Genomic DNA, 19,239 nt, shown 5'->3' with positions numbered 1-19,239 from the left:
ACAGATGTCTGTAATTTTTAGTTAGATCTAGATCATTATAACGTTCTATTGTAGTTAAATTATTTTTGTGCGTGCTAATTCTTATACTGAAACTCTCGCTTTCATTACTATTTCCACCTTCACCACAAATATAATTATAAATGTAACTGTTATTGTGACTACTACTTAAAATGTAAACTATCAATAAGTATTTGAATTCAATTATAACTATCAATGAAATTATTAATGTGACACTATATATTTAGTATCATACATGTAATGATTGCAGTGGAAATCATCTCTCTTAGATACATTGTTTTGATAAGTAGAGTTCCGAAAACTATAAAAAGAATTTTTTAGTTCACTCATAAATGAAGGATAATTGTTAATCTCAAAAATTTGATTTGCAATATCCAAATAGATGGAATAACTACGGCAGTTACTATCCCTAACTAAAAAATTGTCATTAGACTTGAAATTACGAATGCCGACTAAATCATCAACAATACTATAACTATCACTATAATTAGGAATGCTTTTATTCATATTATTTATAATCGATTCTTTATTTTCAATAGAACAAAGACCATTGATTGATTTATGCGTATTTGAAGAATAACTATCAAATGAAATAAACTTCAAAATATAGGACAACAAAGGAAAGATTAATTAAGATTGGATTAAAATATTTATAAAATGTAACAAAATTCGATATTTTAAATAATTATTTAAGATTATATCATTATCCATCCAAATTGGATCACATGAATTGTTCAGTTCTCAAAAAGCTGAAAACAACCAAATCCCGAATTTCGCTCTTACAAAATCCGTATTTCCTCAACACCCCCTCTCTACAAAACCCCAATTTTTCCAAAACCTTCTGCGATCCCTCGTTTTCCACCTCAACCATCGCCTGAACCCTAACAACCTCCTGGAACTCCCTCAGCGCCGTCGGAATCGCCGCCCTCAGTGCTATCGTGGCTATCCCTTGTCCCCAGTGCTCCGCAGCCACCGCATAACTGATATGCGCTCTACATTTCTCCTCCGATTCTGGCTTGAACGAAACGTACCCGACGGAACGGCCGTCCAGGCATATGGACCGGCGCCATTGATGGGGAATTGCGACCTTTTCTATGTAAGTTAATGCTTCTTCTTTGGAGGTTATCGTGTTCCATCGGAGATAGCGGGTTACTCTTTCGTCGCTGGCCCATCGGAGAAAGTCGTCGGCGTCGGAAAGATTGAACGGCCGAATGGAGATTCTTGATGAGTTCATTGATCGGTATGGATAGTTCTGAAATGGTCAGCTACGAATCAATGACAGCTTTTGGCACAAGAGTTGGGAGAAACTCCCATTTTAGCCTTCATATTTATTTGGGTGTTGGGCTAATTTTCAAATTTTTAAAAAACAAATGTTATTTTTATTGAAATGAATGGGGTTATAATTAGCTTAAATTGTATCAGACCATAAAATTACAATATTTATAGTTGAAATTTATATAATTTCAATGTATTTCTAACTAAAATAAAAAGACCAATGTTGGTGAAATTGAAAAAGGTTTGAATAGTGTAGGGAGATTTTTATATTAAAAAGTCGGTGAGTATCAATTTTAGGAATGATTATCAAGTATATAACAATACTTTTAAAAATTTATAAATACGACAAAATCTATTAACGATATAAGAAGTTTATCATTAATAAACTTATACTTGCACATTATTGATAAACTCTTTTTGTTTTTAGATTTTCACAAATTTTACTATATTTGTAAATTTTTTAAATATTATTATATAATTAATTATTTTGAATTTAATGAGTATATTTGTAACTATCCCTATTTAAAAAAAAAAAAATACATAAACAACATAAAAATCAAATTATAATGTTAAAGACCAAAATATATTTAAACCTTGAAAAAAAAAATATTAATTATTGTCGATCATCTGATTCATATCATAGTTATCCAAAATTCAATATTTTACGAGAGATCAATAATAATATACTGGTTAAATATCATTTTAGTCCCTATATTGTAATATTTGTTCAATTTCGATTTTCATACTTTCAATAATTGTCTAATTTAAATGTCTATACTTGCAATAAATCTTAAATTTATTCATCGATACTAGTTTATTTTTCATTTTTAAAAATTGTTATGAGTAGTATTTTTATTCTAAAATAAAAAAGACCGTTCCAAAATTGATTTAGATTTATCGAGAGATAATGAACTAAAAATTGACTATTAAACCTATAAACGGTGTTTGGAGAAGGAGTAGGTTATTATAAGTTATAATCTTATACTATTATAGTAGAATTATAATGTTTTATATTTGTGAGGTAAATTGTTTTAATTTAAATTATAACGTGATATAAATTATTTTAGTTTAAAAATAAAATAATAAACTGCTAAGAATAAATGATGGAATGTTGAGGTAGTCAGTGGAAGATTATAATTAGTCTTTCATGGTTTTAGAAATCCTACAAACACTAACACCCAATCAACTTTAACTTTTCCTTTTCTTTACAATATAAAATATATATTATATTCAAAATTGAAAGAAGGGTATTTTAGTAAATTAAGTCAACAAACAGAGCAAAATCATCCACACCAATTCACAAAATTGCAGCCATGCCAGACTTGTAGACCACACCAAGCAAGTCAAGTTTGACTTTTCCATCCAAAGCGATAATTCCTCGCACCTTCTTCTTCTTCTTCTTCTTCTACTTCTTATTCCATTTTTCCTTTCTATAAAATCCCCATTCCACACCAACATAACAGTCAATAACAACGTCGATTCACAGCCATGGAGCTCACTCTCCGCCCACTAGATCTCACCGACATCGACGACTTCATGGGCTGGGCAGCCGACGAGAAAGCCGCTCGATACTGCTCCTGGGAGCCTTACCAGGACAAATCCGAAGCCATTAAGTTCATCAATGACCAAGTCCTTTCGCATCCCTATTACCGGGCCATCTGCGTCGACGGTCGTCCAGTCGGCGCGATTTCGGTGATGTCGAACACGGCGGCGAGGGACAAGTGCAGGGGCGAGCTAGGGTACGTTTTGGGGTCGAAATTTTGGGGGAAAGGGATCGGGACGGCGGCGGTGAAATTGGTGGCGGAGAGGATATTTGTGGAGTGGCCGGAATTGGAGAGGCTGGAGGCGTTGGTGGATGTGGAGAATTTTGCGTCTCAGCGAGTGCTGGAGAAGGCGGGATTTCAGAGAGAAGGTGTTCTTAGGAAATATGGAGTGCTTAAAGGGAATGTTAGGGATTATGTTATGTTTAGTTTTCTTAAAACTGATTTTGTATCGTAATTTTTCATGAATTGACGACGATGATGAATTGAGAATTTGAAATTTGGTTGTTTTTGTAGATTTTGTATCTTTGGTTCCTTTTGTATCATTTGGCAGAGATGAGATTGGTGTATAGTGTGTATTTTATGTTGTAAATGTTAAATGGATTATAGAATTATTAAAGCTAGTTTATCTAAAATCACATTCATGTATTTATTGTAGCTGTTTTTGCTTTTCTTTCTCCTTCTATCTCCAAAAAAATTATAGCAAAAAACACAATTTAAGAAATAAACTATAAATACAACATCAGTCAATTGGTAACTCTTCTAAATATCATATGGATATCATTACTAATGTTTAATGATATATTATATTTATTTGGGTTATATATATATATATATATATATATATATTTTTTGGCTTAAATGGTGCTATTTTCCGTTATGTCCTTTAAATGTTGACTGGGCCGTGACGGAAGGCCCAATAGCAATTATCTTGACGTTGCCGTTTCTCCATTGAAACCCTATTAAAAATCTAAATTTACAAAACTAGCCTTGAAGTTGAGCAAGAAGAACAACCCTTCTTCTTCTTCTTCTTCTTCCCCATTTCACACTCTGACCAAAAAAACAAAAAGCTACTCCACTGTAAATGGATCCTCTCTCAGCTCTCCGAGATTTCACCATTCGAGGCGAGCTAGACAAAATCGTCCGAGTCAACGACGAGTTCCGTTTCGCCTCCGATTATTCCTTCCCTTGCTCCGTCGAAACCGCTTACCGCTCCAAACAAGGCAATCTTTACACACTCGAAACCCTCGTCTATTACATCAAAAATCACCATGTCAAGCACACTGAGTACCTTCAAAACGCTCGCACTCAGGGAATTACTTCCGTCACTTTCCCTGACCGGAAGCCTCTGCTTGATTATCTTACCGGCAAGGTTTCCTCCTCCGATGCCATCGAGTTTCTTGTACCTCAGAATCCCAAGTTTCCCGATTTGCCCTCTGTGGATGAGTATCGTCCTGAAGACCCGGTGATTGTTGGAGCAGCTATGGATGCGGTTGACGAGGACGATGGTTTTAAGGATTCTACTAATGTTGATTATATGACTATGATTAGAGCTATTGAGAGACCGTTGAAGGACAGGGAATCGTTGTTGGAATGTAAGAATAGGAATTTCTATAACGTGCTTGTGACGTCGACGAAGCGTGAGGAGGAGAGGCAGCGTCTTGAATCTCAACAGAGGAAGGATGGCTTGGTTGCTAAGAGTAGGCTGATGGGTTCTGATGACAGGGGTCTGGTGGGATATGGTGATGATTTGGGTTATGATGCGAATCCGAAACCGAAAATGCATTTGAAGGGAGGAAAGATTGGAGAAGGCGTGCCTATAATTCTGGTTCCGAGTGCTTTTCAGACTCTGATCACAATATATAATGTGAAAGAGTTTTTGGAAGATGGTGTGTTTATACCCACGGATGTTAAGGTCAAGCAGATGAAAGGGGCGAGGCCTGATTGTGTGACCGTGCAGAAGAAGTTCAGCAGGGATAGAGATAGAGTGGTGACCGCGTATGAGGTTAGGGACAAGCCTTCAGCTCTCAAATCAGAGGACTGGGACCGTGTTGTAGCTGTTTTCGTACTGGGAAAGGAATGGCAGTTCAAAGATTGGCCTTTCAAGGACCATGTGGAGATTTTCAATAAAAGTAAGTGAACTATTGATCTCAAATGGGTTGATTTTGTTCCTTGATATTCTGAGTTTGATTGGATGATAAGTTAGTCTGTGATGTTAGACCGTTAGTAGAGAATTGTTTTTGCTCATCTGGTCGTACAGAATTTACTTTTAAGAAATGCACAGATGTGCCCATCATGTTCAGAACTGTTCTTAGTATGTCTTGTTAAACATGGTTTGGATCTGAAAAGTATTGATATGGGTATCGAATGTCTTGCAGTTATTGGATTTTATATGCGTTTTGAAGACGACAGTTTGGAATCAGCTAAGAATGTGAAGCAGTGGAATGTTAAAATTATTTCGGTAATCTTCTATTTCCCTAGTCCCTTTTCTGACCTGTTGCGTTTTCCTAAATCTTTATCTGGCTGTGGTTTGAGTTTTGAAGTTTGAAATCCCCCTTCCCTCTTTGTATCTGCTTCTGCTTAGCCACCCCTTCTAGTTAGTCCTTCCCTATTATTCGCTTGCTATGTCGTATAGTAATTTAAATATTGTTTCCCTTGCAGATTAGCAAGAACAAGCGGCACCAAGACAGAGCTGCAGCATTGGAGGTGTGGGATAGGTTAGAAGAATTTGTAAGGTCACGGTCTCATTCTTGATGTGAATTCCATGGTGCGCCATTTTCTTTTTTCCTTTTTGCTTGTCATTTGTTGGGGGAAAGTCCTTGTTTGGTGTCCTGATACTTGTACTGAGTCTCGTTCCAGTTGTAAAATAACACTTTTAGGAATTCTTAATGAGAATTACTGAATTAGTTGATGATCACACAAGTTGGACTTTTATCTGTTTCTGGACCTTTTTGGTTCTCTATACCGCTGTAACTCTTTTTCCGCTGGAATTGGAAAATACGCCAACGTACATTTCCCATCAGAAATTAAGTATATACTTTTACTAAATAAATAATATTAGCACTATGACAAATGACTCATCCATTAACTATTACTCTAAAGAATTCATTTTTTTTTAGTTGAACTAAAGTAGGCACTTCTTTTGTGTGGAAGTCATTTTACAGATTGACGATGGCAAATAAAAAGCTCTGTATAGGAGTAAAACTCATGTATTTCCTTCTTTTTCTTCTTCTTCCTTTTTTTTTTTTTTTGTTTTTTTTTTGTTTTTCTTGATTATGATTTGCAAATCTACAAGTGGCCGGAGAGGTGACCAATTAGATTCTATGGAAGAGTGAGTTAGGAACTTAGATATGTCTGAGTTTATAAAGCTTACATGTTGGTGGTGAGACTATTTTTAAAAGTATTTTTATAAGGAAATGTCTATCTCGAGAACTGAGTTTTGCAACTCAGAAGTTTGTACAGGCCGTAGCTTGTGCAATTTGGAAATTCATAGGTTGTAAACCCAAATATCATCCGGCTCGACTCCACAACTTTAAACTATACAAACTAATGTTTTCAAGGCACATTTCTTGCTGGTGGTGACTGTTGCTTCCTTCAGGGCCACGAGATAGGCTTCACTGAGACTTTCTACTCCTTCCAACTTTAATCCTTTTTTTCTCTTTGGTGACACAAGCAATGACTGCAGGAAGGTATGCATTTTAGGCCGAGTATTTCCATCTTAATCCATCCTTGCTTCTGCTTCAGCCATCAATTTTAAGCAATTTGTTTCTTCTTTCTTTGGTTTCAACCTTAAATATTATTCCAACAAGTTTTTTCGCTTTCATTCTTTTGATTTGAGGCTGACAGTTTTTTTTTCTAATTGGCAATGTTGATGGGGGGAAAATTTTAACCATACTGCCACGGGATGATGAGTTTGCTCCAAGTAAGAATTTATTAGAAATAGTTGTATTACACGAGCAGGATTTTATTATGTCAATGGTTATTAAAAAATGAAGATAATTTGTAACTTTATTCAAATTCATTTGTGGTTCTTTTCTCTGCTTAATGTTTTTGTATACCTTCTGTTTGTAATCACTGATGGAAGTGAATATTCATAACTATTTTAGACATTCATTCCATTTATTCATGTTACTTAATCATGTATTTTACTGTAGACATTCATTCCATTTACTCACAAGCACACGATCATGTATTTTATTCAAAAGAATCTCTGATACAATACAAAGTTCATGGAAACAAATGCCAGATGAGGAGAATATGAAGATAGAATAAAACACCCTAAACAAAAGGGATGCTTAAAATAATGGACACTCCAAAAAATATCTAAATGCAATAAATGACCAGCAATAAACCAAACTTGTAGAAAAGAGGCTACTGATAAGAAGATCAGTACAACTTGAAAGCTGAAGCATATATAGAAGCCAACAAGATGGAGAATAGTAGAGGTTTTGACAAATGGATGGAGCTTCCGTCTGATGAGCCATTGTCTGTTGATGGAACAGTCTTAGATCCAGTTCCTGCACAAGCAGTTAGGTACTTTAATTGACCGTGTGAACGAACTGACCAAGCATACAATTAAAAGTATCTTTTTTTATGTTCATACCTGAAGGAACATTGTTTGAAGAGTCTGGTGCTCCTGCTGGAGAGCCGGCGGGAGAATCAACTGGCAATTTTTCAGGTATCACAAGTTAGCACTTTAGAAAGAGATTGATATTGGTTCATATCTTCATTATTTATTAATAAATAACATGCAGCTGGTGATAGAGATTGGTATGTTTACCATTGCAGCTGCTGACAGATGGAGTCTGAACGTTGCAAGCTTGGGGCAGAGCTAGGGCCTGCGTTTGGTTGATATTCACCCCAAGCGACGCTCCACCACCATTCAGGACCTGGCACAAGCACTGTGGCTGTGAACGGACAACACTTGAAAGCTGTGTGCAGCATGATTGTGATGGGGTAGAGGAGTTCCCTGTAATATAATTCAGGCAAGGTGCCATACTGATCAGCACATTTGTACAGTCGGACTGTGCAGCTGCTCCTGCCCAGTGCACAGCAACGATAACCGCAACTAGACCCGCCACCATCCTTGTGTATTCCATTCTGCTATAGAGGACTAATACAAAAACTTCTGGGAATGGTAAAGAGGAGAGTTAGTTTATTTGATGAGAACTCAGAAGGTAAGAGAGTTTGATTTGTGAAGTTTTGGAGGAGAATTGTGTGGTTTTTGTAGGGAAATGGAAGGAAGAAAGGGACAAATTGGAAAGAAGTTTGATTTGGTGAACCACTCTTCCTACTTTCTTAACAGTTTTCTTTGTTGGAACTATTGGAGGGTTAAGCTGTTCAAAGATTGAGGGCTTTGAAACCTAATAGTGCTTGAACTTGGGAATTGTATATGGTGGTCGGCTATCATGGTCACCAACTCCTTCACTAGAAATAAACTCAGAAACTTAAGAGTCAAGGTTGTAGACTTGGGTGGCTGATGTTTAATGGCGTGAAGGAAGCGTAAGACTTTGATTTTCTCTCTTCGGGAAACTTTAGCTTTGTGTTTAGACTAATGATTGGCATTACTTTCAGATCATGATGTCAATAACAAAGTAAAAGGAACAGACTCCCTGTTCACTGATCAAAATTGGTTCGGGCTCAAGTTGGATAAAAATATTATTGAACTTTTTCTTGTATTTTTGTATATCGATAAATTGATTAGGAATCTAATGCGATTCAACGATCTATTTGTGGTTTAAAATATAAACAAAACATTATATGTTATATGACTGATTTTGTTTTGGTTTTTAAAAAACAAAAGGTATTTTTTTGAAATCGTCCTTTTTCTTTTTCGCTTTTAATCTAGTTTCTAGTTTTTTAAAAAAAGAATTAATAATTAAACACAATTGTTTTTGAAAAATTAATTTTACAAATAAAAAAAAAATTATCAAACAGTTCTAAAACATTAATACTGGAAAATGAAATTTTGATTAAATTTTTTGTTGTTGCTATAACTCGTAACTACAATGAAGTGTAAAATGTTCACTCTATACAATAAGGTTATACTTTTTGATGAACTAACTAAGATAGAATTTGTCAGCTATTATTGTCGTTTTTCTTTTCGTAGTTGTTCTGATCAAAATTCAAACAATGAAAATCAATAAATCTATCTTAACCTAATCAGATTAGTTTTCTATATATAATATTTAATTAAATTGAAACGGGCTACCTAACAAGCATATTTTGAACCAATCAAAACGACTTATTCAGAAACTTTTCACATCAAGTAGAATGACTTGGAAATCGGAAGTCAAAAGAATTTACCTTTTCAGATGGTTCTGTTTGGGACGTAAGCTAACTACATGATCCTAAATGGCCTAAAGGGTAATTCAGAAAAGAATTGAACATTTTTCATGCTCTCTCTATATCAAACACGAAACTTAATCTTGGATTATTTGGCGAAGAATTAAGAGAAATAGTTAGTATTTTAGTTCAATGGTCATTGTATACTCTTTCCCTTAAGATGTTCAAATCTCGATGTCCCACCTTAAGTTTCGGTAAAGTTTGTAACCTCCATGTTACAGCCGTAGTCGATTTGAGCTTTGCCGAAGCCTTAATTCAAGCATTCTATCTTCTGGAAGTGGTTGCTGAAGTAGTTGAACATCAAAACCAAACTCATGGCTCTCTTTAAATCTCTTCTATAAATCACTTCATCATCTTTTCCTCTTCATTGCAACCAGCTTCCAAGTCCAAAACATCCCAACGTCGTCATATGCTTCCTCAAGAACTATCCCAAATGGCCTCATTCGTTCTCCTCACTCGAACAATTCCGCTGCTCGCTGTAGCTTTTGCAGTAGTGATTCTTCCAGTTTTGGGTCAAATCAATTCACCCTGCAGTCCCTCCATCATTGCCCGCTTCACTCCTTGTATGAACTTGCTCACAAACAGCACAGCAAATGGCACTTCACCAACTTCTGACTGTTGTGATTATCTAAGGTCGCTCACCGGCTCAGGAATGGACTGTCTCTGCCTCATTGTCACTGCAAGCGTTCCCTTCCAACTACCCATCAATCGGTCGTTGGCGATTTCTCTTCCTCGAGCTTGTAACATGCCCGGCGTCCCTGTCCAATGCAGAGGTACAACTCCAGACTTTCTTGAAAGATGTTCATTTTGATCCATTTATCGTCAAATAAGTTGATAACTTGATGTTTGTTTTGATTCCTTTTGCAGCCTCTGCTGCTCCCATTCCAGCTCCAGGTAATGAGCTTTTCCTCAACGAATTACAAGGCTGAGCTTTTTTTTTGGGGGGGGTGAAAGATCATGACAGTCTATTGTTATTTTTTTTTACAGGTCCTATTCCACTTGGTTCAGCTCTTTCTCCTGAAGCTTCACCATCTCCACAAGGTTTGCTGTGATATATTTTACTTTTGGCTTTGAGTTCGAAAAACCTGTGTTGATCTCCAAATGCCATGATTTCTTGATTAGGTTCTGGCATCCCTCAACCTGTCACGCCTGCTCAGTCACCGGAAACAGACACTACCGAGTTTCTAACTCCGCCTTCAACTGAGGGAGGAGCTGAAACTCCAACCTCAACCACCGATGCTGGCAATGGGATTTCACCAGACCTGACTCCCTCATCTAGCACCATGCCTTCTTACAACTTCTACCTTCTGGCGTTGGCATTAAGCTGTGTGGCTTTGAAGCTAAACTAGATTGCATATACAAAATCTGTCAGATTTCTTGGTTCGAAAATATATCTTTGTTGATTTATTTGTAAATTGTGGGGAGTTATTCTTTTTAGTGGAATTGTTTCATGAGGTTGTTGGGCTTTGAGCTGATTGTTTGTATACCTTAATAACAGATACAGAGTTTTGTTAAATTTCTTCAATTTATCGTTTTCCCCCCACAAATTAAAATAATTTAGAACCTTTGATAATAGTTAAACCTCAACCACTAGCTAGCTTAAGAAGTCATTATGAAAAAAGTCCTGTAAGATACTTTGTTTACCTCCTCCTCAAAGATCCCATTTGATTTATGTTACCCATCAGGACAACTTAGTAAACTTCGATTAAAAGATAAGATGCAGAATTAGGGACCAAATCAACATATAATAGTCAAAAGCATAAGACTCTTATGAGGGAGACTAGAATGGTAATTTGACCTTCTTTTGAAAGATGAAAAAACAAAATAGAGTAATCTATTTAAACTTGGCCGTCAAGAATTCAAGCAATGAAAAAAGCAGATTCTTTGGACAATGAAGCTGGTTTGTTAAGATCTGGATTTATCAAATATAGCACTTTTCAGATTCAACATAATAAAGAAAAAAAACTAGCAACAATTTCTTGCAAGGCCAACTTAATTAAGAATCTATCCATAAGTAGAACATTTGAACTTCAGCACATAAATCAATCAATAGTTCAAAATGTGTTCATCTGTTCATGTATTCAGGAATAAGAGACGTTAACCCCAACATTACTCTATCAAAATGTCTGAAACTAGGGTGCCTACGAGGGTAAAATACACCCAGCTTGTCACCCATACAAAGTTAAGAAGACAGAAAAAAAAAGCAAGCCTCTGCTGATATAACATTTAAATCTTAAGCTGAAGGAACACTAACTCCGTCCTTGATGGATTCGCGCCATGCAACCTCCCTAGCTCCATTCTTGTCTACAATTTTGATAACAAAATTCGGTGGAGCCACAACAAGCCTGGACCTGATCTCTAGTATGCATTTGTCAACCAGATCAATGGCTTCTTCTTCTGTCATGCCACTGTGGTAGTGTCTGTCCATCATGGCGAGTGAAAAGTAAGATCCATAACCAAAAGCTCCCTTTTCAACCTTGTGAAGGGTGGCAATATAGTCAATGTAATAGAGGGATGGGCCGGTCTCCTTGTCATATCCCGCCAGAAGAACGTTCACGGAATATGGATTCTGAAAATCAAAAGCTCACAATTGAAACCAGGCCGTCCTTCAAAATTATAGCCTACCCAACAATTCCATTTCCCATGACAGCAAAGAGCAATGATGCAATGAATCTCATGACTTATCAACCCAAAGTTACTGACTCATTCACAGGGTTCTGATAGACTCCCAATTAGATTTGTTTACAGCAGAAGGAAAAGTTAGTACCAGCTGGAGTTTGTTACATTAGTTTGTTATATTAGTTGTAATAACACTCACATGTGAGTTAGTTAGAGGCTGGCAAGATTAGTATAAATACTAATAGAATTCAGGAGGAAGGATATGAAAATTTTGTAAGAAGATTTACTGTAATTTCTTGAAAGAGAGAAAGGCAGTAGAGAGAGAAAGGAATTGAGTTCCACTCAATTCCAGAATGTACCCCTTATCAGAATCTAAATAGAAGAGGAAATTCATACCAAAAGGTGGTGTTCCATCAGGTTCATTCATAGATACAGCAAAATGCAGGATTATAAGTGGAATAGTGGATCACTTATTATTATGCTCTAAGCAACAAAAACCAAATAAAAACTCCTCTCTCATGGCTAAAAGCTCATTTGTAGTTGTGAAACATGATAATTGGTACTTTGACAAGCACACAACACTAAACATAGAGTGCAAGTAGGTTAACTAGAACAAACTTTCACGAAAGTCATAATAGTATTCTATAAAGTTGTCACCACATCATATGCCTTACTCTTCTAGAACCAATCCAATCTCACCCACCAACACATCAAATTACATTGGAACACATATCTAGCATAATTTAGGAGAATTAAATGAAGTTACAAAGCATAAAATCCATAAGAAATCCCTAGAGGCTGGAGCAAGAAGTAGACTACAATATGTAAGTTCATTATTAACTTTCTGATTTAACAAACACCTTCCATAATTGTTAGAAACGAACCATTTGAATGACAATAGCAAATCGAAACATGATATTAGAGAAATCCACAAACTTTGGCCTGCCTACACTCTACACAGCTGGATAGAAGAACAAAAGCACAAGTCACAAAGTGTTTTAAGATACAACATCCAGAAATTGTTATCAGTCTAATTATCTGCCATTCTGAGGCATTGTTAAAGATGACAGAAATCAAGGGTTTTCCTAAACACAATATTCCCTCGCTTTGCATAAACATTTAAACAGTCCTAAGCTCCACAAAGTAGTAAAGTTAGATTGAAGACAAAACTATTCGTATTCTACCATCACAAAGGAACGATTAGAACCGCTTAAAACCACTCCAATGCTAAGTTAAAGCCCAGGATCCGCAATTCCCAAAAATGAAGGCCGAAACTATCATCAAATATAAGTTTTACAATAACAAGAAATGATATACCTTCCGTAAGGCGGTAGCGAGTTCACCGCGAGTGAAGTTAGCAGCAGCAGCAGTGGTTAAAGGGATACCATTTCGAAACTGATACAAAGCCACATTCTTCTGGATATACTCCGTGAACTGAACCCTATTCAATCACAGAAAAAAAAAAAACGTAATTGGCAAAAAGCAAACGATAAGAGAAAAAAAAAAAAAAAAACAAGATTTGTATGAATAGAAATCTAAAAACCTATCGCCAGGTTCGCCGCTAGCTGCGACGAGCTTGTGAGAATCGAGCACCATGATCTTGTCCTCGTTGGACTTATGAACCAAAATACTGTGCACCGCCGATGTGTCGGCGGCCACGATGACGAATCCATTGCCAACAAGTCCAAATACGCTCTCCATATCTTGTTTGTTGTTGTCGTTCTTCTTGAAATCGATCTGGGTTTTGAAAGCCTCTGTGAAATTCGGTAGTTCCCCTTCTACAATTATGCTTTACAACGACTTGAAGAACAAGTTCTCTCTTTGGGCCATTTTCTACTCTTTTATATATATTTTTTCAATTTTTAGATTTAAATCATTTTCTTTTTCCAAATTTCTCCCTCTTTTGTCTTTCATTTATTTTGAATTATAGATGTGTTTCAAAATATTTACAAAATGTAACAAATACTGCGATCCGACAAATAATTATTACGTAGATTACTATTACATTATACTATCTGACACAATACATCAAAAAAATTATTTTAAATTATCGTTGCGAATATAACAATCTAAACTATTTGATACAATGCATCAAAATTTATAAATATAACGAAATTTAGATGTAACTCTTGGATTAATAATAAGCCAATATCAATCTTTTGACAACGATAAAAATTTTCATACATAAATTTTACTATATTTGTAAATATCTCGACAACAACCCTAAATTTAATTATGATTGCTATTTGGGTTTGTTTTTCGTGCAAAGAATGACTCGTTTAAGAGGCCTACAATTTTGATCCAATTTTTAAAATATGTTTTTTTTTTTTTTTTTTTATCTTTCTACCCACTTCAGTCATGGATCCCTTTAACCATATACAAAGCCACAATTTGGAACCTCATTTTTACTATTGTTTGCTCTTTTAACCCAAAGCATTTTGAAGGGTGGGAGTAGCTAGTAGGAGTTGGGCGACTCCACTCTCTATTTAACCTAAGGAGTTTGTGGGTAATTGGAAACATAAATCTTTATGTGTTGGTGTTTATGCTTTTCTAAACCTTGCTCTCTTTACTATCTCCTATAAATCATTCTCGGTGGGTGAATAACGAGCGAGATGATAGTGAGTTGAGAGCCCTAACGTTCATACGCAAAATACTGATGCAACCAAATCTTAGTATTATTAGAGAGAAGCCCACTCTGTTGGCTCTAGTATTTGATTAGGATTTTCCTAATCCTAGTATTAGGATAATGTTTGATTTCATTCTCGTTTCTCCTTTACCTCCCTCCCTACTCCAAATATTTACCAAGCAAAAGTAGAAAGTCAAGCTAAAGTGAAAATTTCAGTAATAGCTACCACAAAAGAAAGCAACGCCAACAAAAGCTGAAATAATAGTCTGCTCCCTAACGTAGATATAATATCCAGACTATTGTAATACTCTATTATAAGTCACTCTTTTCCTCGAATGTCTCATATTGTTATAAGATTCGGTTGGCACTGCATTAGCTATGTTGAAAAGACATTTGAAGAAAAATTTTGAAGAAAAATCTTAAATCGTTTTTTTAGGTTGGGTAAACCAAATGTAAATTAAATATGTTAAAATAATTTTTAAAATGTGTTCATTCCACGTATAATTCAATTTAGCACTATCAACTAAAATTTTAATTGTCAAGTTTATATTTGAAGAATAAAATTTACTATATATATGTATGTATATTTTTCACTAAATCTACCATTTTCTGTTTTTTCTTAGTTAAATAGATTAATTTCTTTTTTAAAAAAGTATACTATATTGTTTTTTTTAAATAAAGTTATTTTCTTAATATTTAAATTCCATTTAAACAAAACAATAATTTCAAATATCTGTTTTAATTATTGTTTTTATTTTACTTACCAAACATTATAAACTTATTTTAGGTGAACTAATAATACGTTTGAATTAAAAACTGAAACCCAACCACACATTAGACTAAAACATTAAATCAAAATGAAAAATGAAACTCTCTCTCACATTTTGGTAAACTAATCATAGAATTACAATTTCCTCAAATTGTATAATCTATAAGTTATTTCAAACAATTATTCATATTCATATTCATATTCATATTCATATTCATAATTTATATTCATATTCATATTCATAATTTATATTCACAAACTAAGCAACATTTTCTTTAATTTGTCCAAAAATGTATGTATTAATCAAACAACAAATAAAAGGCATAGCAAAATAAAAACCACAAATTTCATTTTAATAAAAAGAAGACAACTATTATTATGATGATATTATTTATACATAATTTTTACACTGTTTTGAAGCCCTAATGATCGTACAAAAAGCTCCCCTTCTTCTTTTTAAGACAAACTCCCAAAAAAGAAAAAAGAAAAAAGAAAAAAAAAAGTTCCCTCCTTTTTTTCATACGATTTCGTTATTTATATTCATTCGTAAGCCGTCGCCTCTTATTTAGTACAACATTCATAACTTTCTTCTTCGTTCTTCCTTCCTTCTGATCCCTTTTTAGAAGTAACCGGCCAGTTTCAGGATCGAAAACAACGGGGTTCTCTCCGTCTCCGTCGACCTTCGACGACCTCCTTCCGGCCCTTCTGTGAAGAAGGATTCTTTCTGGCTTTTGAAAGTCTCTTCTGCCTGCTTTCCTTCTACGTTGAAGGTAAGTTCTTTTGCTTCCCTGTCTACTTCGTTCATTATGTTCTCTCTCCCTATATGAGAATATCGAATGATTTAGGATTAGAGTTTAGCTAAATTATTTGGAGAATTTGGGGTTAGAAAACATTGGGGAGAAAATTGATTTTGGACAACTTACCGGCGAGGAAGTTTCTTTTATTGTTTTCGGCATTGATTCCAAAGCCGACCAAGCGGAGATTTTCATTAGGAGAAGCCATGATGGCGATTGGATGACCTGCCGGGATTACGAGTACGCCACCCTGTGATAGACGTCCGGCGATTCTTTCGATTCGACCGCTTCTTTCATCTGATAGTTCCTTTTCTTCTTCCCTTCTCCATTGTCGTTCTTCCTCTCTCCTTCCTCGTTGCCACTGACTTCCTTGTACGTGAGGGCAGCCCATCTCGAATGATCCAGTTCCTTCTGAAACAAAGACAACCCATGTGGCTCTCGAGTTGAAGTGGGGCACCATCATTCCACCCTGAAAATGGGGTTATTGAGTTAAATACAAGAATTTCATGAATTATGTATTGAACTATTTTATATCAAAAGCGTGTTTCAATACTTGTTTGATATCAAGGACAGACGTGGCAACGTCAGTTCTCCGAAGTTGGGGGAACTCATCAGGGCAAGCCTCGTACATTTGACCATATTGATTGTTGTAAACAGGGGACTGGCTTTCTAGCTTGATTAGAGATCTAGCTCCTCGACCACCTTTTTTTACGGAAGTGGCACGTTGGCTCAACGCTTTTAGTTGCTCTTGTGAAGCCCTTATGATTTTTCCTCTTCTCTCGCCTCGTTGCTTGAATATCCTCTCTAGTCTATCACGTGGAATCTGCAATATCATTTAGACAGTTACATCACTTCTTAAAATCTATTGTCTCTGTTTTGAGACTTAGTAGGGGACTAACGTTTAGAGCAGCTTCGAGAACATCATTGCTGAAAACACTATAATATGATTGAGCTTCACCTCCGCCGGAAAGATAATCCTACAACAAAAGTAGGAAGCTTTAGTAAAAAGCCAATGAAACATCATTCAACTCTTAGTAGAGGAATTCTCAAACCTTGAATTCCCCAGGATTGTTGACGGGCTGAATCAATTTAACGATTTGGAGATCTTCATTTTCTTGGTTTGCTAAGTAAACAGTTGTCCCTGCTGGAATCGTTACAACATCTCCGCGTTCAACATTATAGGACTCTTTCCTAGTTTCCTTTCTTTCCTGGACAATCGTAGTGATGGTTGCTCTTCCTAGAAAACGAAAGAAAAGAAGTCAAAGAGCGTCAAAATTAATTGAACTCCATTTTTACATTAGCCATAAACATAGGAAAAATATTACCTTTTACAACAAAAAGAACAGATTCTGCATCTATATGGTGAGGGATGATGAAAGTCTGAGGGCGGGCCTCAAGAATTGCTAATCGCTGGTTCTTAAGTCCTCTCAAAAGCTCCGACCTCTCTGAAAACCTCTCTAACACCCTCCATTGGCCCTGATCGGATCTGAACCTCGATTGAAACTGACGCTCCTGAAAGTAGTAGGGATTGTGGCTCTGTTCTTGCTCTGTCCATCGACTATTCACTTCATTGGCACGGCTTCTTCCACCATGTTGTCGTTCTCTCCGTCGTTCTTCACGTTCCCATTCTTCTTTTCTACTTATCTCCTCTTCTTGTCCTCCTCGTCTCCTTTCTTGAGACCCCCCTCTCCCATGCTCTCTTTCCCATTCACGTTCTCTTTGTTCCTGCTCTCTACGACGTCGCTCTTGCTCTCTGCGCTCCTGCTCCCTCCGCCGATCGGGGTCTCTTTGGTTTTCCTCTTCATCCTCCCTTTCGCCTCTTCGTTCGCGTTCTCGGCGCTCTTGCTCCTGCTCTCTACGACGTCGCTCTTGCTCTCTGCGCTCCTGCTCCCTCCGCCGATCGGGGTCTCTTTGGTTTTCCTCTTCATCCTCCCTTTCGCCTCTTCGTTCGCGTTCTCGGCGCTCTTGCTCCTGCTCTCTTCGACGTCGCTCTTGCTCTCTGCGTTCCTGCTCCCTGCGCCGATCGGGGTCTCTTTGGTTTTCCTCTTCATCCTCCCTTTCGCCTCTTCGTTCGCGTTCTCGGCGTTCTCGCTCCTGCTCTCTTCGACGTCGCTCTTGCTCTCTGCGTTCCTGCTCCCTGCGCCAATCTGGGCCCCTTTGGTTTTCCTCTTCATCCTCCCTTTCGCCTCTACGTTCTCGCTCTCTTCGTTCTTGCTCTCTACGGCGTTGTTCTTGCTCTCTCCGTTGTTCCTCCCTACGCCTCTCTTCTCGTTCACGCTCAGGATCTCTATCATTCTCATCGCGATGACCCCTACCCCTCTCGCGTTCTCTCTCACGCTCACGACGACGTCGTTCTTCCCGCTCGTGTTCCCTCCGACGTTGCTCCTCTCTCTCTCTCTCAGGATCTCTCCATTTATCCTCAACATCCTCCCCCTGCTTTTGGTCCCTCAACCGTTCCTCACATTCCTGTCGACACCTACGTTGCTGCTGCTCCCCCCCATGCGGCTCCATCACTTGACACCATTGTCGACAAATCTCAGTCACCTCTTGGTTCACTCCACATCTCTTCTCGCAAGCAGCATACTCATCCAGATTCTTCCCCTTCAACTCCTGACACCCATTCACACATCCATTGTCAACCCCAACCCCGCTGCCAAGGCTCTCACCCTCAGCACCCAAACCAACAGACACACAAGCAAGAAAAAGAGTTAACGCCAACAGACACAAACGAAACTTAACTTTAGAAAACGCCATGTTTTGAGACCCGAGAGATGCCCTTCAATGCCTCTTCCCCAATCCCTACTTATAGTACTTAAAAATCCATGCACGCAAAGTAGTGAAATGAAGGTAACATGCTGATCGCCGAGTGTCCAATTTGGCAGAGATAGATGTGGCATATATGCATGGAGAAGATCAGATGTGGTGAAAAGACGCCAACAATGAATAGTACAAGAAAGCAGAACAGACACAGCTGCAAAAGAGAGCGTAGAACCTGATGTGGAGCAAGGAGACAATTAAAGAGATTGGGGGAGACGACGCGGCGATGGGGGAGGCTTTTGTTAGACACCTCAATGGCAACGTGTTAGATTGCATGCAAAATGGTTTCACTATTCATAAGGTATTTGGTTCGAAAACAGGGCTACCTTCTTTCATGTGGGAATCAAACAAAAAAAAGGTTGGCATAGTGGATATATCTATTGTATACATTAGTGGGAATGATAAGTTTTTAAAATATTATAAGTTATTAAAATA

At 37.0% G+C, this 19,239-nt stretch overlaps 7 protein-coding genes across 10 annotated transcripts; 3 read left to right on the top strand and 4 right to left on the bottom strand.

Annotated features, from left to right (window-relative positions):
- Positions 1-691: 691 nt before the first annotated feature.
- Positions 692-1,496, bottom strand: LOC103483698 (uncharacterized). The gene has a single exon (XM_008440433.3). It carries the CDS (start codon positions 1,250-1,252, stop codon positions 740-742), a length of 513 nt encoding a protein of 170 aa, XP_008438655.1. The 5' UTR covers positions 1,253-1,496; the 3' UTR covers positions 692-739.
- A 1,111-nt stretch (positions 1,497-2,607) lies between these two features.
- On the top strand, positions 2,608-3,349 carry LOC103483697 (uncharacterized). Its single transcript, XM_008440432.3, has one exon. The coding sequence runs from the start codon at positions 2,782-2,784 to the stop codon at positions 3,289-3,291; it is 510 nt and encodes a 169-aa protein (XP_008438654.1). The 5' UTR covers positions 2,608-2,781; the 3' UTR covers positions 3,292-3,349.
- A 463-nt stretch (positions 3,350-3,812) lies between these two features.
- LOC103483696 (protein CDC73 homolog) lies at positions 3,813-8,512 on the top strand. Of its 4 annotated transcripts, none has more exons than XR_007821648.1 (6): positions 3,822-4,966; positions 5,213-5,295; positions 5,496-5,601; positions 6,433-6,523; positions 7,198-7,512; positions 7,623-8,512. XR_007821648.1 is itself a non-coding variant. In XM_008440431.3 (3 exons), exons 1-3 carry the CDS (start codon positions 3,919-3,921, stop codon positions 5,586-5,588), a joined length of 1,224 nt encoding a protein of 407 aa, XP_008438653.1. In that variant the 5' UTR covers positions 3,813-3,918; the 3' UTR covers positions 5,589-5,756. The 4 variants fall into 4 exon arrangements, 1 of the variants encoding a protein (XP_008438653.1); XR_007821646.1 differs by having other exon boundaries at positions 6,433-6,756; XR_007821647.1 differs by having other exon boundaries at positions 6,395-6,756.
- Positions 7,001-7,933, bottom strand: LOC103483695 (non-specific lipid transfer protein GPI-anchored 5). The gene is made up of 3 exons (XM_008440430.3): positions 7,615-7,933; positions 7,438-7,497; positions 7,001-7,351 (listed from the first exon to the last, which is right to left on the bottom strand). The coding sequence occupies exons 1-3, from the start codon at positions 7,931-7,933 to the stop codon at positions 7,221-7,223; spliced, it is 510 nt and encodes a 169-aa protein (XP_008438652.1). The 3' UTR covers positions 7,001-7,220.
- Positions 8,513-9,167: 655 nt separating the features above from the next.
- Positions 9,168-10,895, top strand: LOC103483694 (non-specific lipid transfer protein GPI-anchored 20-like). Its single transcript, XM_008440429.3, has 4 exons — positions 9,168-9,952; positions 10,047-10,073; positions 10,167-10,220; positions 10,302-10,895. Exons 1-4 carry the CDS (start codon positions 9,589-9,591, stop codon positions 10,526-10,528), a joined length of 672 nt encoding a protein of 223 aa, XP_008438651.1. The 5' UTR covers positions 9,168-9,588; the 3' UTR covers positions 10,529-10,895.
- A 276-nt stretch (positions 10,896-11,171) lies between these two features.
- On the bottom strand, positions 11,172-13,658 carry LOC103483693 (proteasome subunit beta type-2-A). The gene is made up of 3 exons (XM_008440428.3): positions 13,342-13,658; positions 13,116-13,239; positions 11,172-11,748 (listed from the first exon to the last, which is right to left on the bottom strand). The coding sequence occupies exons 1-3, from the start codon at positions 13,497-13,499 to the stop codon at positions 11,413-11,415; spliced, it is 618 nt and encodes a 205-aa protein (XP_008438650.1). The 5' UTR covers positions 13,500-13,658; the 3' UTR covers positions 11,172-11,412.
- Positions 13,659-15,538: 1,880 nt separating this feature from the next.
- LOC103484183 (vicilin Jug r 2.0101) lies at positions 15,539-18,741 on the bottom strand. The gene is made up of 6 exons (XM_051086576.1): positions 17,313-18,741; positions 17,040-17,224; positions 16,887-16,964; positions 16,541-16,810; positions 16,117-16,456; positions 15,539-16,012 (listed from the first exon to the last, which is right to left on the bottom strand). Exons 1-6 carry the CDS (start codon positions 18,739-18,741, stop codon positions 15,813-15,815), a joined length of 2,502 nt encoding a protein of 833 aa, XP_050942533.1. The 3' UTR covers positions 15,539-15,812.
- Positions 18,742-19,239: the final 498 nt, after the last annotated feature.

Source organism: Cucumis melo, chromosome 6, assembly GCF_025177605.1.
Source record: "Cucumis melo cultivar AY chromosome 6, USDA_Cmelo_AY_1.0, whole genome shotgun sequence".
Classification (NCBI taxonomy): Eukaryota; Viridiplantae; Streptophyta; class Magnoliopsida; order Cucurbitales; family Cucurbitaceae; genus Cucumis; species Cucumis melo.
This window is presented reverse-complemented; position numbering and strand designations above follow the sequence as displayed.

Bases quoted from the DNA above. Each gene is read 5' to 3' on its own strand.
- LOC103483698 (XM_008440433.3), bottom strand. From the start codon at position 1,252: ATGAACTCATCAAGAATCTCCATTCGGCCGTTCAATCTTTCCGACGCC.
- LOC103483697 (XM_008440432.3), top strand. From the start codon at position 2,782: ATGGAGCTCACTCTCCGCCCACTAGATCTCACCGACATCGACGACTTC.
- LOC103483696 (XM_008440431.3), top strand. From the start codon at position 3,919: ATGGATCCTCTCTCAGCTCTCCGAGATTTCACCATTCGAGGCGAGCTA. The intron at 4,967-5,212 runs GTAAGTGAACTA...AATGTCTTGCAG, and splicing joins TGTGGAGATTTTCAATAAAA to TTATTGGATTTTATATGCGT. The intron at 5,296-5,495 runs GTAATCTTCTAT...TTTCCCTTGCAG, and splicing joins GGAATGTTAAAATTATTTCG to ATTAGCAAGAACAAGCGGCA.
- LOC103483695 (XM_008440430.3), bottom strand. From the start codon at position 7,933: ATGGAATACACAAGGATGGTGGCGGGTCTAGTTGCGGTTATCGTTGCT. The intron at 7,498-7,614 runs GTAAACATACCA...AAAAATTGCCAG, and splicing joins ATCTGTCAGCAGCTGCAATG to TTGATTCTCCCGCCGGCTCT. The intron at 7,352-7,437 runs GTATGAACATAA...CTGCTTGTGCAG, and splicing joins TTCAAACAATGTTCCTTCAG to GAACTGGATCTAAGACTGTT.
- LOC103483694 (XM_008440429.3), top strand. From the start codon at position 9,589: ATGCTTCCTCAAGAACTATCCCAAATGGCCTCATTCGTTCTCCTCACT. The intron at 9,953-10,046 runs GTACAACTCCAG...TTCCTTTTGCAG, and splicing joins CGTCCCTGTCCAATGCAGAG to CCTCTGCTGCTCCCATTCCA. The intron at 10,074-10,166 runs GTAATGAGCTTT...TTTTTTTTACAG, and splicing joins TGCTCCCATTCCAGCTCCAG to GTCCTATTCCACTTGGTTCA.
- LOC103483693 (XM_008440428.3), bottom strand. From the start codon at position 13,499: ATGGAGAGCGTATTTGGACTTGTTGGCAATGGATTCGTCATCGTGGCC. The intron at 13,240-13,341 runs GTTTTTAGATTT...GTGATTGAATAG, and splicing joins AGCGGCGAACCTGGCGATAG to GGTTCAGTTCACGGAGTATA. The intron at 11,749-13,115 runs GTATATCATTTC...TTTGATTTTCAG, and splicing joins TCGCTACCGCCTTACGGAAG to AATCCATATTCCGTGAACGT.
- LOC103484183 (XM_051086576.1), bottom strand. From the start codon at position 18,741: ATGGCGTTTTCTAAAGTTAAGTTTCGTTTGTGTCTGTTGGCGTTAACT. The intron at 16,965-17,039 runs GTTTGAGAATTC...CTTTTGTTGTAG, and splicing joins ACAATCCTGGGGAATTCAAG to GATTATCTTTCCGGCGGAGG. The intron at 16,457-16,540 runs GTATTGAAACAC...CCCCATTTTCAG, and splicing joins CTGTCCTTGATATCAAACAA to GGTGGAATGATGGTGCCCCA.